Here is a 15683-nt window from a genome sequence, read left to right as displayed (position 1 = left end):
AACCTGAATTTCCCAGTGTGCAAGTTCCTCTTCCCTGTATACACATTGCAAAATGCGGTTGAGGAATATGTACTGTATGTCAGCAAAAATACACTTTTGAATTCCGAATATCAACGGCAATGACATTATGGCAATGAATGAGTTGTGGACAAGATGGTTTTGGTGGAGGTTTTGTTTGTTTAGGTGAGAAAAGTCTGGCATTTGATTGCAAATTGTCTCACTTTTTATCCCTCATCATAGGGAACCCTTGCTCACTTTGCAATAAGTGCTTCAATGATGAGGACCACGACAGCAAGACAATGCAGTGTGGACGCTGCAACCGTTGGGCCCATGCCAAGTGTGAGAGTCTGACAGGTTGGTATCGGCCTCAAAACAGCCAGTTGGAAGATTATGCGTTGTTTATTGTAGATTAACATACTTTTCACACCTCGCTTTGTGTCGTCACTTGCCAAGCTCTTCTTGTACAAGTATACTGACGGGTTGCACCGCAACGGTTGTCATATTGATGAGCTGTTGAAAGATGATGAGGCCAATAATGGGCAGGATATTGATCCGTCATCCCCTGATCTCCCTCCCTCAGATGAAATGTATGAGCTGCTGTCAAAGCTGCCGGAGAGTGTTGCCTATACGTGTACCAAATGTTCAGACTGTCATCCGGCTAAGTGGCGGACGGCGCTGGAAGGAGAGCTCCAGGCTCGCCTTCGCCACATCCTCACTGCACTGCTCAACTCGCGTACCTCTGCTCACCTACTCCACTACAGACAGGTTAGAAATGGAGACTGGTCATTCGTTGATTATACCAAAAAAAAACTTTTGCCCATGTCGTCAAATCACCTTCCGGATGGAACATAATAATAATAATAACGTGCCACACTTTTTTTTCCTCCTTTTTGTGCAATATCTGGCAGTGCAATCACAAACACAACACATTTTTTTGTCTTTCTTTTTTTGTGCAGCTCAGAAGTAGTGAATTTTCTTCCACCCGTAATTAGGGTATATTGCTCACAAGCATTACGAAAGGTTCATTTCCTTGTCAGATTCTGGAATATTAGTGCAATGCTGCTTTGATAAACACATTCACAATGGCGATCAGTAAAGGAAAATAACTCAACCAAGACCAAACAATCCCAAACATGATCCTTTGATTGACATATTTTATTAACTTCAGAGTGATACTGTTTCACTCCAATCCTTTTGGCAGCAGCAGGGCACATTACAAAGTGGGTGGCATCCGAGCAAGCTTTAATTTTCTTCTCTCAAAATACAACTCTTACTCACTCTTTGGCATAGGTGGTGAAACCTCCAGAGCTGAACCCGGAGACTGAAGAGAGCCTTCCATCTCGTCGCTCCCCTGAGGGCCCAGACCCTCCAGTCCTGACCGAAGCCTTCCCTGCAGCTCCGAGCGATTCCCCTGCAGACCTGGAGTCTGTGGAGAAGAAAATGGATAAGGGCATCTATAAATCTGTGGTACATATGTTGTTGTTGTGTTTTTTGATTTGATTTGACAAGACTGAAGAATGATTTGATTTACGAGCCACTAGATGACGGCAGCGAACTTTACAAGAGTCAGCAGTTTGACAAAATTGTAAAGAATTCTTCAAAACAAAAATTTGAGGCCAAGTGCTTGTTTCACACTTTTTATTCCCACTTCTGGTAGAAGCTTCCTGGAAAATTAAAAATACTGTAGGACACAGAGTTTACATGTGTGTTTAACTAAATACTGCATTGAAATGCTGTCTGACAATAGTCCCCTCGCTCACATCTAACACACAATGCAAAACACCGTAGACTGGTGAACCAAAACTAGGATCAAAGGCACAGTGTTATACTCATTCCGGCGATGGGTATTTGAATGGTGGAGCAACACTACTAGACAGACAACAGAACAGTATTCACATGTATATCTTGTATATCTATCAACCGTGAAAAACAGCTACTTCCTCACATACAGTAAATGCGTATGCATGTATTATACTGCCTGGTGGTGGCCAAGTCACGTGGAACATGACAAGCAACATAATGAATGCATGAAATCGATCCATCGCTTATCTGAACCACTTTATACTCTCAAGAGTCAAATGGGTGCTGGGGTCTATCCCAGCTATCGTCAGGTGGCAGACAGCGTACACCCCATACTGATCTCCAGCAGATCGTAGGGGACGCATAGCCAAACCATTCACACTCACAATTACTCCTTTGGACAATTTAGATAATCATGCACATCAAAACCGCTTGATTCTTTATTGAGGGCTCGAACTAATAGAATTTCCTTTTTTTTCGGTGGGGAAAATTGATTTGGGATAAATGTTTTTGGTTTGGAGAGCGGTCAAAGCATTAATGAAACTCCTAAATCAAGGCACTGCTAAGTTTGTGGCCGTTTCTTTCAGGTGGCATTCAGTGACGATGTCGCACGAATCATTCAGACCGCAATCAACAGTGATGGCGGTCAGCCGGAGAGCAGGAAGGCCAACAGCATGGTCAAGTCTTACTTCATTCGGGTAGGCAATGGTTCTTCCCAACGGTTCAAACAAGACTACAATAATGTCAAATATCAGTCAGAGAGGCGTTATGTACTCATAACAAAATGTGACATGTATTCATTTATATTCAGTGCAAAGTGCCAAATACTGGGTCAAGGAATCATCACCATTGAATGTTCTGTTTCAGCAAATGGACCGAAACTTTCCCTGGTTCAAAGCTAAAGATTCCCACTTCTGGGAAAGACCAAAAGTCTGCGCCAAGTGAGTATCAGCTGCATGTTGTAATGGTTTAGTATTACAGCCATCTGTATTTGGTTGTTTGTGCTGTGAAATGATTCAAATCAAGTGCAATGAAATAATATAGTCCTTAATCACAGAAAAGTCTCAAAAGGAGCTCACATGCCCACGGCTGACACATTTTAACAGCTTCCCTTGATCTTAACCCCCAGGAGGCAATGGGGGGCGATAAATAAATATTGGTGATGGCTTTCAAATTGTTTGCTTGGAATGGCTGTGTCTTGCGTTTCACTATCGGAATTTAGGTTTTAATTGTCGTGTAATGTAAGCACAGCCTTGAAACTCTTCTCTGAAGGGGGAGGTCTGTAATTACCGAGCAGAATTGCAGAGAAAGAGATGCTATTCCATCATGTGTGTGGCGGCGGGATGCGGCCATAAAGCGGTGAGCTAATATTTATAGAATGTGTTGGTGTGACTGTGCCAACCAACTCTGAGATATGTCGTGGATACAAAGGCTGAAAGGAATGATGATGGTTTCAGCTACTTCGGCCCTTATGTCAAAACTGAATCGACTAAGTGGCATGGGACAAATGAGTGGATCTTACCGGACTAGCGGTGCCATTAAAGCTTATGTCGAGGTTCAGAGGCATAGTAATGAAATTGATACCACTGTGAATCTGATTTAACATACCCATTGGTCAACTTAATGGTTAAACTGAGAGGTAAATGGTGTCAAGTGGAGGATTAGATAGTTTGCCCAAAACCCATGAGAGGAATCGTGCTTGATTTTCTAGTGTTGAAATATGTTATGCTGAAAAAAATTAGCACTATGTGATGCACTTGTTAGCACTTTCATGCTTAGATGTGTGTTTTTTCATGCCTCTACATCTGTTGCTGTGCTTGATTAGAAATAACTGTATCCTTCTGTTGGGTTCCTTTTATTGTTCACAGAAGACAGGTCTTGGTTTAATTTTAGCCAGTTCAAATGGTGTCTGTTTTTAATGATACTTTGCATCTTAACAAACAATCACCATTATGCTTCACCTTAGCTGTATGGTGTTATTTTGTTGATGAGTGAACAGCACTGGTTCTACTATACAGTTTTACTTGGGGTGGGACACACACACACACACACACACACGTTTTTTTCATTTTAGGTTTCATTTTATGCGTTCCCTGGAAAGTTTTATGCATGCCTTGTGACTGGCATAGCTTAAAGTTGAGCAGTAACCCAATCTGTCTCAGCTACCCAATAACATTTTTCAACTAGGGCTGTCACAAATGTTTATGATTATGCATTTGTTAAAGCTGGAAGCGGCCACCACATGCCACACTGTAAAAGCACCATTATTCCATTCAAACCATCCATTGCGTTTGGAGAGACAGCCAAACATTTCAACCTCATCGGACAATAATACATTTTCCCCCATGGGTCAAGATTTTGTTATGAACGACATTATCAACTTTTTCTGCGTAGCTAAAGAGAACCATGGTGGTGGCATTAACATGCTCTGGTGCTGTTTCTGTTGTTGGTTTTTTTTTTTCAAATGAAACTTGGGGCTTCGAAATGGTGGAAAGAATTATAAACAATTAGAAGTATCAGTGAATGTTTATGCGAGTGGTTTGAGTGACAGGAATGCTTTTTAACACAAATTCCGCCTCCTGCCAAGTGAGAATTAGACAAGCTAACAAATGAATGACTGCATTTATTCAGAGGCCTCTGACCTCTGAATTTATTTGGAATTTCTTTATTATTTGGAATTTCTTTATTGATCAAAGTGAATAAATCTACAGGAGTGGATCAATAGAATAAAATCCTCTTTATGCCCACTACTAAAACAGTCAGATTTTATTCGTTATTTATTTATTTTTTATTTTTTAATTTGATCAGTTTCCAAAGCATTTAAACTTGAATGTATTGATGGAGTCAAGCAGTTGCTGAAAATGACGTTCTGAGAATTCCTAATGAAACGGTTTTATTGAATTAATGACGCTCTTTGTAGAGACGACGGGAAATGAATATTCATGCCATGTGAATCCATACGATGCCAGGGAGCGCTGGACTTGGACTTGCTACACGCGCTCATTCACACATACTCACTCCATCACCAGTCCTCAGCACTCTCCTTGGAGTTATCAGATTTCCCACACCATTCATTTTTGTAACGATACTGTATATGCTTCGTCTGATTGACAGGCTTTATTGAGTGATGAACTGTAACAGTGTCACGTGGCACTTTCAGATTCATGTTTGTGGTCTTCTTGTGGTTGACTTTATCACGTTGTGTAACAAGAACCAAATGATCCATCACGTTAGCCCTTTTCACACTTGCTTTTAAATAGAATCCAGACTAAATGTGTTTCCTTGATGGAGTCGTTGCTCACTTTCTACTCAGGAAACTTTATATTGCTCTGTGTGGAAATACCAAAGATTCTCGCAAGATTTGGGTTACAGTACACAAAGAGCTCTTTTCCAAACGCTGTAAGTTAATTTAGGTTATTTTGAAAAAAAATTACGTATTTAGCCATTTGTGCCAGTTTTACACACTTCAAATTTGTCTTGTTTGTTCAAACAATCAAAGCACAATAGAATGGCATGGAAAGATTAAGTTAATTCAAGTTTGGGGTTTATCTGGTGTTTTTCCACATTTTGGATATCTACTGTACTTTAAAAAGAAAATCAATGTTTAATGTTGTCGCCGGCAGGGATAATTGCTTGTTTGTAATACAGAATAGATTGTCCTAAAGCAAGAAACTGAGTACCGGTATATATTTTTTCCTTTCAGTATTAAATTACACTAAGCATGAGATCAAATGAAAGTGCTGTGCTGAAAGTTCTACAATGTATACTGCGTCAGTCTGAAAGCTATTAACCAATAAGTGTAATGGCGTGTTTGTCCTGGTATAGAAAACCATAGCTTAAACCAAATCTTTTAATTGTTACTGTTACTGTTTTCGATATCATTTTAAAACATTTTTTTCTATGCAGCAATTGATTTTAATTCAAATCCAATTTTAATACATTACTAGTTTTGAAGATATGTTCATTGGATCATCCAAATGAAAATGTGTGCTATACTTTGTCCATTTTATGATCAAAATCAGTATTTTGTAAACATGGAAACATCGAGCTACATGTTGTACAATCCGTTATTGCTGTAACTAAAGTATAAATGGAAATCCTGCCGCAATTGCTTTATTTATTTATTTTTGGATCACTTCCTTGACTCTCTTGTGTGGCTGTTGTTGTCTTCAGCAGTGGTCTCCTTCCCAATGCTGTTTTGCCCCCATCCCTGGACCACAACTACGCCCAGTGGCAGGAGAGACTGGAGCTGTCCCGCTCCGAGCACCCCCACCTCATCAAAAACATAATTCCAGCCCCCTGCCCCAAGATCCCTGCTGAAGCAGACCCTCGAGCAACCACTCCCCCACACCCTCCATCTCTACCACCACTACCTCCCGCTGTACCAGGTAAGGAACACACACTTTGGGGCATATTCCCTCAGGTGCTGAAGTCAGAAAAAGCATGCCGCCACGCACTTTTAGGGCTGCGCAGATTCTCCCATCGAATTATTTGTGTCGTTACACACCGCGGAATGTATGCACTCTGAGTGGAGTGATTTTTGCATGAGGGCATTCCTTCACAAATCTAGAGGGGTGCATATCCTCCCAGAAACTTAAGCACCGTTCCTCTTGCACACTCAGGAGACTGTACTAAGGACTAGCGCCTCTTGAGGGTGAAACATCATCTTCTCCGTTCTGATTCAGTGAACCGCTTTCGTGCTAAGCCGTGTCAGCCGCATGACCGAGTGGCTGCTGATTCATGCTGGTGGCTTGGAATTTGTCTGGAGGCTCACAACAACTGCAGTCTTTCGAATACTGTTAATAATGAAATCTGACATACGACAGTCGTGAAATCTATATGTGACGCTCTCATTACCATACAATGCTTAAACAACAGCCTTCTGACTCACTTTTCCACAATGGAACAGCTCCAAATATATATTCAGTCATGAGCACAGTCTGCTGATTAAATTCCCTTATTGATATCGAAGCACGTTCCACCATCTTTTGACCTGATAGCTCCATGTCGCTGTACGCTCGGTTGAAGACGCAAGGCGGGTAGGCGATGCGTGGTGGTGAGAAAGAACACTGCGTCTCATTTGTCAGCTATCTTCTGAATTCCACTGCACATTCAGGGAGGGCAGAAATCATGCAAATATGAGGGAAAACCAAAAACTAAGAATTAAGGAGAATGTGGTGCCTCAAGGATCAGGACTTTGTTTAAACTACCTGTGTGACAGTTGGGGAGGGGGGGAACAATTGTTTATGCCACAGTCGTGAAAGCTGGGAAAAACCCTTGTTGCGATACCTCTTCAACTGTTGTGACCTTAATGCCACTTGTTCCCCCCCACAGATTTTGAAGACAGCCCAGAATTACCTCTTCCACCAGGTCTTAGTGATAACAGGCAATGTGCACTGTGTCTGAAATACGGAGATGAGAACACAAACGTGAGTAGCATGTCTCTTTCATCCACATTCGGAACATACATCTTGATGAGTGCGGTGTATGTCAACGCATCTGTGTATTCCAGGAGGGTGGCAGGTTGCTGTACATTGGACAGAATGAGTGGACACATGTGAATTGTGCACTGTGGTCAGCGGAGGTGTTTGAGGACGATGACGGCTTCCTGAAAAACGTACACATAGCTCTTCTCAGGGGAAAGCAGCTGGTAAGTCACAAGGTGTACTAAGCTAATGTATTTTAATATTATTGGTCATGATGGTGGTATTTCAAGTGTTCGGTATTTTTTTCCTTTGGTGGTACTTTGTATAAAAGAAAAAATTGAGAGCTACATTTCCAAATTCAGACAACTGTTCAAACAAAGATTATTGAAGGAGATCAGGTGAAAATTGGATGAATAAAATTATTGAGGTAACACGCCCGGAATGAAAGTTAAGATCTGCTAAATGGAGAATTTTCTGATCCAGCTCTAGTGTTGGTTCTCATTAAATAATGCAGGTTCATCTTGTTAAGTGGCCCAGTCGTGTATCATTATGGCATCACTCTCAAAGCCTTTAGTGTTAATTTGCCCTCATGTTCATCTTCACAGTGCTGTGAGGTGTGTCAAAAGCCAGGAGCCACAGTCGGTTGCTGCTTCACCTCCTGCACCAGTAACTACCACTTTATGTGTGCCCGCCAGGGCAATTGCGTCTTTCTGGAAGACAAGAAAGTGTATTGTTCCAAACACAAGGACCTAATTAAGGGAGAAGTAAGAAACACACAATGACTCATTATACCTCAGATAATTCTGTACAACATCATACAAAAGCACATCCTGCATATTGAAAGATTTCAATGAGAAATTCTGACTCATTCTTGCAGTAAAGCACCGCAATGTTATTTTTTAATTGTTCCTTACTCCCAGGTGGTGTCTGGCTTTGAGGTGACCCGCAGGGTGCTCGTTGATCTGGACGGAATCACTGTAAAGAGGAAATGGTTGGCAGGACTGGAGCCTGAAAATGTCCATATGATGATAGGTAGTGTGGAGCAGTGCCTGTGAATCTTGATCAAAGCCTGTTAGTGCATCGTTGTTTCCTGTCTGATTGCAACTTTACACCATTTCTTAAGGCTCGATGACCATTGACTGTTTGGGCATACTGACTGAACTTTCAGACTGTGAACGCAAACTCTTTCCCATCGGATACCAGTAAGTGTGGTTTTTTTTGTTTTGTTTAGTCAATTCTACATTTCAAAATATGTCTTCACTCAGAAAAAGAATTGTTAAATCGTGATTACATTTTTAAAAGAAATTAATGGATCTACTTTTTAAATCTATTCATATTTTACCCTTTGCTTTGATAACCTTGCCTTGTTTTACTGATTGCTGATTAACTGTTATTCTACGGCCTTCTAGTGAGGCGTGGGGAAGTCTCATTCACTCATTCACTCCCAAAGACGTTTTTAAACGTCTTTTCAGACTTGGTCCAGAATTGGCTGGTACCGAATGAGTTCGAGGGTCAAAAACAAATTTACCCCTACTCCAGTACAATAGAAGAATCTCTATATACTGCACACATACATTTTCATCACGTGAAACAAGTGCAAAAGAAACAAGTGGTGCTATAACCCCTAACCAGAAGATCTGGAAGAAGTTATTGCTGCAAATGCAGCAATAACAGCAATAGTGAATGGGGGCACGGCGATCATATAGTGGAAGTAGTCCCACTTGAATATAGAGTTATCTCCTCTCGAAAAAATTAAGGACATTATTTTTTTGTTTGACGCAACATCAAAATGAATAACTCAGGGAGATTCTTTACCCTTTTTCCATAGTTTTCCACAAGTTCAGTGACTTGGATGCCGTTCAGGAAATAGATAAAAATCACGTTGAATAGCTAGCTAGGGAAGAGTATACTTTGAGCTCATAGCCATGGTGGTTTTCAAAATAGAATGAACTGAACAGCAATGGAGTTTATAGCGTCTTAAGAAAGGTTCAGTGACATCATCTGCCTTCTTCCAGATGTTCTAGGGTATACTGGAGTACTTTGGATGCACGAAAGCGCTGCGTGTACACCTGCAGGATCCTGGTTTGTCAACCCCCTGTGGGAGGCTCTGAATTTAAAAGCACGGTGCCTCCTGAGGAAAACCTCACGATAGCACATAGCCCTCGCCCCGTACAAGGTATCTTGCTCACTCTGGACACCACAAGCTTTAAGTTGACCAGTTTTGGAAGCACAATTAACCACTGTGTTGTTGATGTCACCTTTTTTCCTTCTTAAGAGTTTCCTGATCCATTCGAGTCCCCGAGACGCGTAGAAACTCTGTCCCCTGCAAAGACCCCGAAGCTCAGAGTCTACACCAGAAACCGACAACCAAGCTACCCACCTGTCACCCAGAATTCGCAAGGCCCAAGTCCATTGTCTTCTCCAGGTAAAAAAAAACGTTTGTGTTAACTTTACATTCACTGGGAAGTCCATTATTTAACCAGTGCAAACTAAATGGGTGTCTGTACTAAAATAGATAATTCTCAGTTTTAATTTAAACTGTCAGCAAATATTCAGACATCGGCAGCTCTCAAATGTAAACTGCGTGTTAAATTGTTTTGTTGTAGTGGTGTGTAGAAGTGAGTCATTATGAGCTCCTGCTCCTTTTTATCCGGTTTTACCAATGTAGGATCAATGACCTATCACTGTCATACCGTTTTATTAATATTGTGCTCAGTAGCTTATTTGAGCATTGCCAATGAAGTAGTCATCGCATCTTCTGTTGTTATTTTTTCTGGTAGGAGTGGTCGCTCAACCCCAGAGTCAAGTCACTGAGTCACCACTGGACCCTGTCGCATGTAATATTGAGTCACGACGTCACAGCGCTCCTTCTCTTCCGCCTCCTCCACACCAAATGCATAAAGAAAGAGGGGTGAAATCTCCAACTCACATTTTGCCACGGCCTTTTACTTCACCACCTCCACTTATCTCATCACCCGCCAGAGACCCCGAAAAGGGTAAACGCCTCAGCAAGGACTCAATCCAGAGGGGCAAGGAAACGGCAAGACTGTTCATGCCAGGCAAGAATCGACCGCAATCTTCCACACATCAAGGAGTGAGAAATACAGACAAAATTAGGAGTTTGAGTCAAGGTCAAGCCACCAAGGATCCTGAAAGGAACAGATTAAGCGACCTCAGGCAAAAGGATCCTGATACTGGTGAATTAGTAACCAAAGAGCAAGAAAAGCGGAAACCGGCTCTGAAAGAATTGGACAGGGCAGGAATTGTCGATAAAGACACAATGAGAGATTCGGAGAAGAGGCGAAAAGTAAACAGAGAGTCCGACAAAGCCAAACAGGTCAATCCAGAGCCAAACAACAGAGATGTTGAGAAAAGCAAATCATCCTTAAGAGATTCTAGCTCAAAGGATATTGAGAAAGCAAGAGCCATCGACAGGGATTCAGCGCCAAGGGACTCTGAAAAGATTCGACAATTTAGCAGAGAAGCAGGAAAAGACAGACCATCCAGCAGAGATTCTGAAAAGGGTCGACCTCACTCAAGGGACTCCAGTTATAGAAGCACAGAGCGAAGCAAAGACTTGGGGAAAGAGAGTGACCCCGGCAATCATTCTAAACATGGTGGAGGTGAAAGTAAGAACCCCAGGCTGGCACCTGGCAGCTCGGGCCAGTCTTCTCCTCCTGTGGGCACTGCTGTACTCTCCAGCCATCAGCAGAGAGGGGGCAGCACAAAGCAGGCTCACAAACACGGGAAACATAGAAACAAAGACCAAAATATCTGTTTGGCTCTTCACAAGTCCGCTTCTCACATCATTCAGTCCAAGGACAAGACCAACTCGGAGAAAGGCAGCAGCGCTAGCGCTGGAAGCTTAACGCCATCTTCCCTCTTTAATGACACAGTTGTTGGAAAATCAAGCTCTCCAACTCTTGCACGAAAATCAAATGATTATTCGTCAGGTCCAGCTGCTGGAGTGGCCATGAAACCTGTTTGGACATCAAGGACACCAGGAGATGATGACCTCGTCAAACGGAGCTCCATACACACGGCAGCCCCGGCTGCAGCCTCAGCCGCCAAAGAAAAACACTCCAAAGTCAAAGTGGCGGCGGGCAAGCGAGACTTGTCCAAAGACCGAGACCGAGAGAAGCATCTCCAAAACAGCAGAAACGACAGCAAATCCTCTCTCTTAAACAATAATACTAAAGCCGCTGGCAGCTCCGACACGCATGTTATGAATCACACCTCTCACAACAACAAGAAGAGTCAAATTCAGCTGCTCGGAAGCAGCACGAAATCCCATGGCAAACTTCAGGGGGAGAACCCGCAGAACCCAGGAAGCGAAAGGTCTTCTTCCAAGGGCAAAGCCAATTTCAGCTGCAGTGTGGACAATATGCAAGGGATGAAAATGTCCTTTCAGTGCCACATCAAACCAACAATGAAACAGTTAGTTTTGTCTTCGAGAGAGAAGAAACCCGTAAAAAAAACAGTTTTAATTCCGCCGAAGCCCGACATTAAGACCAACCCCAACGGCACAAGCAACGTCGACTCCTCCTGTCCCACGACCACTACCTCTTCTGTTTCCCCTGCTGGCCAGGGAATCCGTCACTGCGCCCGCCCTACTCTCTTCTCCTCACCTTCCGCCAGCAGCACCGACAGCTCAGAATCTGACGCCCAGACCCAAACGGAGGAGGAGGACTCACACAAAGACCGCGCATGCACTGAGCTCCGAGACCACCACAGCCTCCTCACTCAAAAAATGCAAGATGAAGTGGAAGGCCCTGATGATGATCATGACAGAGGTGTGGACGATACACATCATGAAGATGACAGCGACGGTTCAGGTTCGGCCAAGCGGCGTTACCCTCGTCGTAGCGCCCGTGCTCGCGCTAACATGTTCTTTGGACTCACCCCCTTTTATGGGGTCCGCTCTTACGGGGAAGAGGACCTTCCGTTCTACGGGAGTGGGGATGGATCTGGGTCCATGTTCAAAAGGAGGACTGGCAGCAAGAAGTCAGCCGAGGGGCAGGTGGACGGAGCAGATGATATCAGCACCTCCTCTTCATCAGGGGACAGTGGAGATGAAGAGGACAGTGGAATGAACCAGAGAGTCAAGGATCCTTATTACTACAACTTCACGCGGACAATAATCAACCCGGGTGACGGCCTGCCTTCAATAGAGGGACTCGATCAGTGTTTGGGTCGTGGTTCCCAGCTCCAACGCTTTCTAAAAGATGAAGAACAGCAGCAGCAGAGGGCGCAAGAAAAAACGGAGGACAATATGCTCAATGCACTGTAAGTTCATCTTAATATTTTGTACAAAGCATTGTCATCTTCAATTTCTGACACTTTCCGCAAAATTGACCCGAATGCTCCTCCATTCACCATCAATGCCAAATGTAATGACCAATGAATATTCAACATGACACTTCACACTCAAGTTTCAAACAATTCACTCAAGATAAGAGCCTGTCACCCTTACTTGGTTTTAATAAGACAAATCCAGATAATCTGTCATGAGCATTATCCTCAGAGCAGACAATAAACAAATGCGGTCTAATTTCAAACCAGGTTGTTAAATCAGCAATTTGCTGATTTCAATGTAAAATATCAATGCAGTGCTCTGACTATTCCACAATCTTTGTGGAAACATGTTTTACCATAGTACCTTTTGTTACAAGCTGTCCGATGAATAACGCGTATGACGGCGTCGGCTCAAACTCCGATCAGTCTGACTTTTGTATGCCGTGTTTCACAGGACTTTGGGTAAGCAGCACATTGGTCAGCTTGATGGCATTGATGACGGCTCAGAAAGCGACACGAGCATCTGTACCACGAGCACCACCACTACGACGGCCACCTCGGCTTCCAAGCTGCAAAAGAGCACTCCGAGAAGAAGGGGCAGAGACAGGCACCAGGGGAAACTGGAATCTCACGAGTCTGCCAAGGGTGCGCACACCAGCGGCGGAGGAAGTGGAACGTTGAGCGTAAACGCTCGAGAAGGCCGAAAAGGACCGAAAGAGAACAGCCTCTCTTTAGGCGGCGTGGTCAAGTCGCAGTCACAAAGTCAGGGCCAGGATCCTCTTGATGCTCAGCTCTCCATCAACACAGACCTTCATAAATCAGACTCTGACAACAACAACAGTGACGACTGCGGTAACATTTTGCCATCAGACATTATGGAGTTTGTTCTGAACATACCTTCCATGTCAATGCAGGCTCTGGGTCAGCAGCCAGAGACTTCCTCCTCCGAGCTGCTGCTAGATGAGGGCTATGTCGGGGTTGACGTCAACCGGCGGAAAGATATTCTGTTTGATGACTTCTCCGAGCCACTGCCCAGTGCTGAGACCGGAGGGGTTGGGGAAAGTAGTGTGAACAGCTCCATATCTGTTGAGGAGCCTTATCTTCCACTTGAGCTGCCCTCCGATCTTTCTGTACTAACCACACGCAGTCCTACTGTGAACTCCAGTCAGAACCATACTGCTGGCAACCTCATCTCGGATACCTCGGAGCACAACATGTTGGGCTTGACGTCCGACCCAGATGCAATGGGTGGCGAGAAGAGTGGGGGCAAGAAAAGAGCCAGACCAGGAGTGTCATCCTCGGAGAATCAACACGATGTTGCACCTTTGGGAAACAGAGATACGCAAGTCGCTGAAGGTCACATGACCCCTGAGCAGTTTATCCCTAGTCCTGCGATTGGTCAAGTGGTGGAAACGCCAGTTAACCAGGATGTTTCGAGGAATTCTGGCACTCCCGGTTTGCCAAGTTCCCCATCACTTCCTCTTCAGGGTCAGAAGTTCCTCCCTACCTCAGCCACAGCCGCAGGCAGCCCGAGCCCTGTGCCTGGTCCGGGACCATCCCAAGTTCAGGTTTCCGCTCCAGCTGTCATCAAACCGAGCCCTGATAAACTCATTGTTGTGAACCAGCAATTTCAGCCACTTTATGTCCTCCAGACCGTCCCAAATGGAGTCACCCAAAAAATAACAGCCACAGGAGTGATGGACACTAGCTCTCAAGCAGTGCTGAGCTCCATGACACTCGCCACAGGCTTGAATACCGGGCTATCCACATCTCAGCCGATATTTCCTGCCGGTGGCAAAGTTTTAGGTACGATGTCTCACTCCCCTCAGATTCACACGTTCAGAGGGGCGACACAGGCTGGCTTCCAGACAGGAATTCCAAGCACCACTTCAGGGCTTTTCATTGGGTTGTCCTCCCAAGCTCACGAGCAGCCTCAGATTCTGGTCTCCGAGGCGGGCGGACCACGCGACTTGGGACCCAGCGTTGCCATCGTTTCCAGCGCGTCTTCTCTCACCGCCATCCCGACTGTGCTCTCCTCTGCCCACGGCAAGAAGAGGCCCATCTCTCGTCTCCTGCCGAAAAAAAGCAAGAAATTGGCTCGCTCACAGAGTCATCCCACTCTGGCCCCTGATGTTGGCCCTCCGAACATGACCCTCATCAACCTGTCGTCCCCTCAAATCACTGCGAGCATCCCCGGCCAGCCTGGTGGCGTAGTTGAGTTAAGCACCCTAGCCGGCTCTCAGCGCAAGGTTCCCAATATTATCAAAAAACCAAAATCCGGTAGTGTCATGTACTTGGAGCCCACCACACTCATTCAGCCGAGGATTCCTGGCCCTGCCCAAGCTGGTGTGCTGGATTCCTCCACTCACATCTTACCTTCCGGACTCAACCCCAGTCAGTCAGTTTTAAATGTTGTTCCTGTGCCCTCTAGGGGTGCTGCCGGCCTTCTGACATCTGGGTCAATGTCCCTCTCGACGCCCGTCCTCAGCTCAACGGAAATCACAAGGCCCATTAGCAACCTGCTGTTCAAGGCCAGCCCACATGGGTTGAGCCTGTCCGATCAGCCAATGCTCCTTCAGTCGACGGGGGCGACTCCTCTGGTATCCCAACTCGGCTCCCCTGTGACATCCATCGCCAACAGTATCTGTGTCCTGCCTTCGCAGCAGTCTTTCAGTGTGGCCGTCAATCAGCAAGGAGATACAGAAGGCACCACTGTGCACTTGCATCAGGCTTTTGCCAGAGCTCCGACTGCGGAGTCCGGTTCGAGCACCACAGTTGCAATTGCGCCAGCCACCCCTTTGAGCCCCACAAAAGGCCGGGTCGTCGGAGTGTTTACTCAGACACAGAGTTCCCTGAACTCCCAGAGCAACAGAACCACCCCCATAGGCCGAACCTCCGATCAAAGCCTGCAAAACTCAACTGGTGTGGCATCCGCCACAATTACAATTTCGAGGGCGGAAAAGGGCAAACCCAAAGCCAAAAGGAGCAGGAAGAGCACAGACCTGAGCAATGGCAAAAAGGTCAGGGTCTCCCAGACTGAGGAACCTCCCAATAACCCTGTAGGACAAAACCCCTCAAAGTCAAGGTGAGTTCATTCGGCAACTGGCACCTTCCAGAATCTCCAATTGAATTTAAAATGCCAATTGTCCACTTGTCTTTAAA

At 44.9% G+C, this 15683-nt stretch overlaps 1 protein-coding gene across 4 annotated transcripts in view; it reads left to right on the top strand.

Annotated features, from left to right (window-relative positions):
* The window catches only part of kmt2a (lysine (K)-specific methyltransferase 2A), a 49582-nt gene that overhangs the window by 24231 nt on the left and 9668 nt on the right, over positions 1 to 15683 (top strand). For 3 of the 4 annotated variants that reach the window (XM_052077934.1, XM_052077933.1, XM_052077932.1), the window contains exons 12-26: positions 241 to 354; positions 581 to 765; positions 1291 to 1467; positions 2388 to 2498; positions 2668 to 2741; positions 5974 to 6188; positions 7135 to 7229; positions 7313 to 7450; positions 7832 to 7990; positions 8147 to 8258; positions 8350 to 8428; positions 9242 to 9402; positions 9502 to 9651; positions 10007 to 12512; positions 12976 to 15606. In XM_052077934.1, coding sequence (XP_051933894.1) covers positions 241 to 354; positions 581 to 765; positions 1291 to 1467; positions 2388 to 2498; positions 2668 to 2741; positions 5974 to 6188; positions 7135 to 7229; positions 7313 to 7450; positions 7832 to 7990; positions 8147 to 8258; positions 8350 to 8428; positions 9242 to 9402; positions 9502 to 9651; positions 10007 to 12512; positions 12976 to 15606 — 6907 coding nt within the window. The remainder of the gene's footprint in view (positions 1 to 240; positions 355 to 580; positions 766 to 1290; positions 1468 to 2387; positions 2499 to 2667; positions 2742 to 5973; positions 6189 to 7134; positions 7230 to 7312; positions 7451 to 7831; positions 7991 to 8146; positions 8259 to 8349; positions 8429 to 9241; positions 9403 to 9501; positions 9652 to 10006; positions 12513 to 12975; positions 15607 to 15683) is intronic. The other variant, XM_052077935.1, reaches the window with a different exon arrangement.

This window comes from Hippocampus zosterae, chromosome 10 (assembly GCF_025434085.1).
Source record: "Hippocampus zosterae strain Florida chromosome 10, ASM2543408v3, whole genome shotgun sequence".
In the NCBI taxonomy this organism is placed as follows: Eukaryota; Metazoa; Chordata; class Actinopteri; order Syngnathiformes; family Syngnathidae; genus Hippocampus; species Hippocampus zosterae.
Note: the sequence above shows the minus strand (reverse complement) of the source record. Positions and strands in the feature narration are given on the sequence as shown.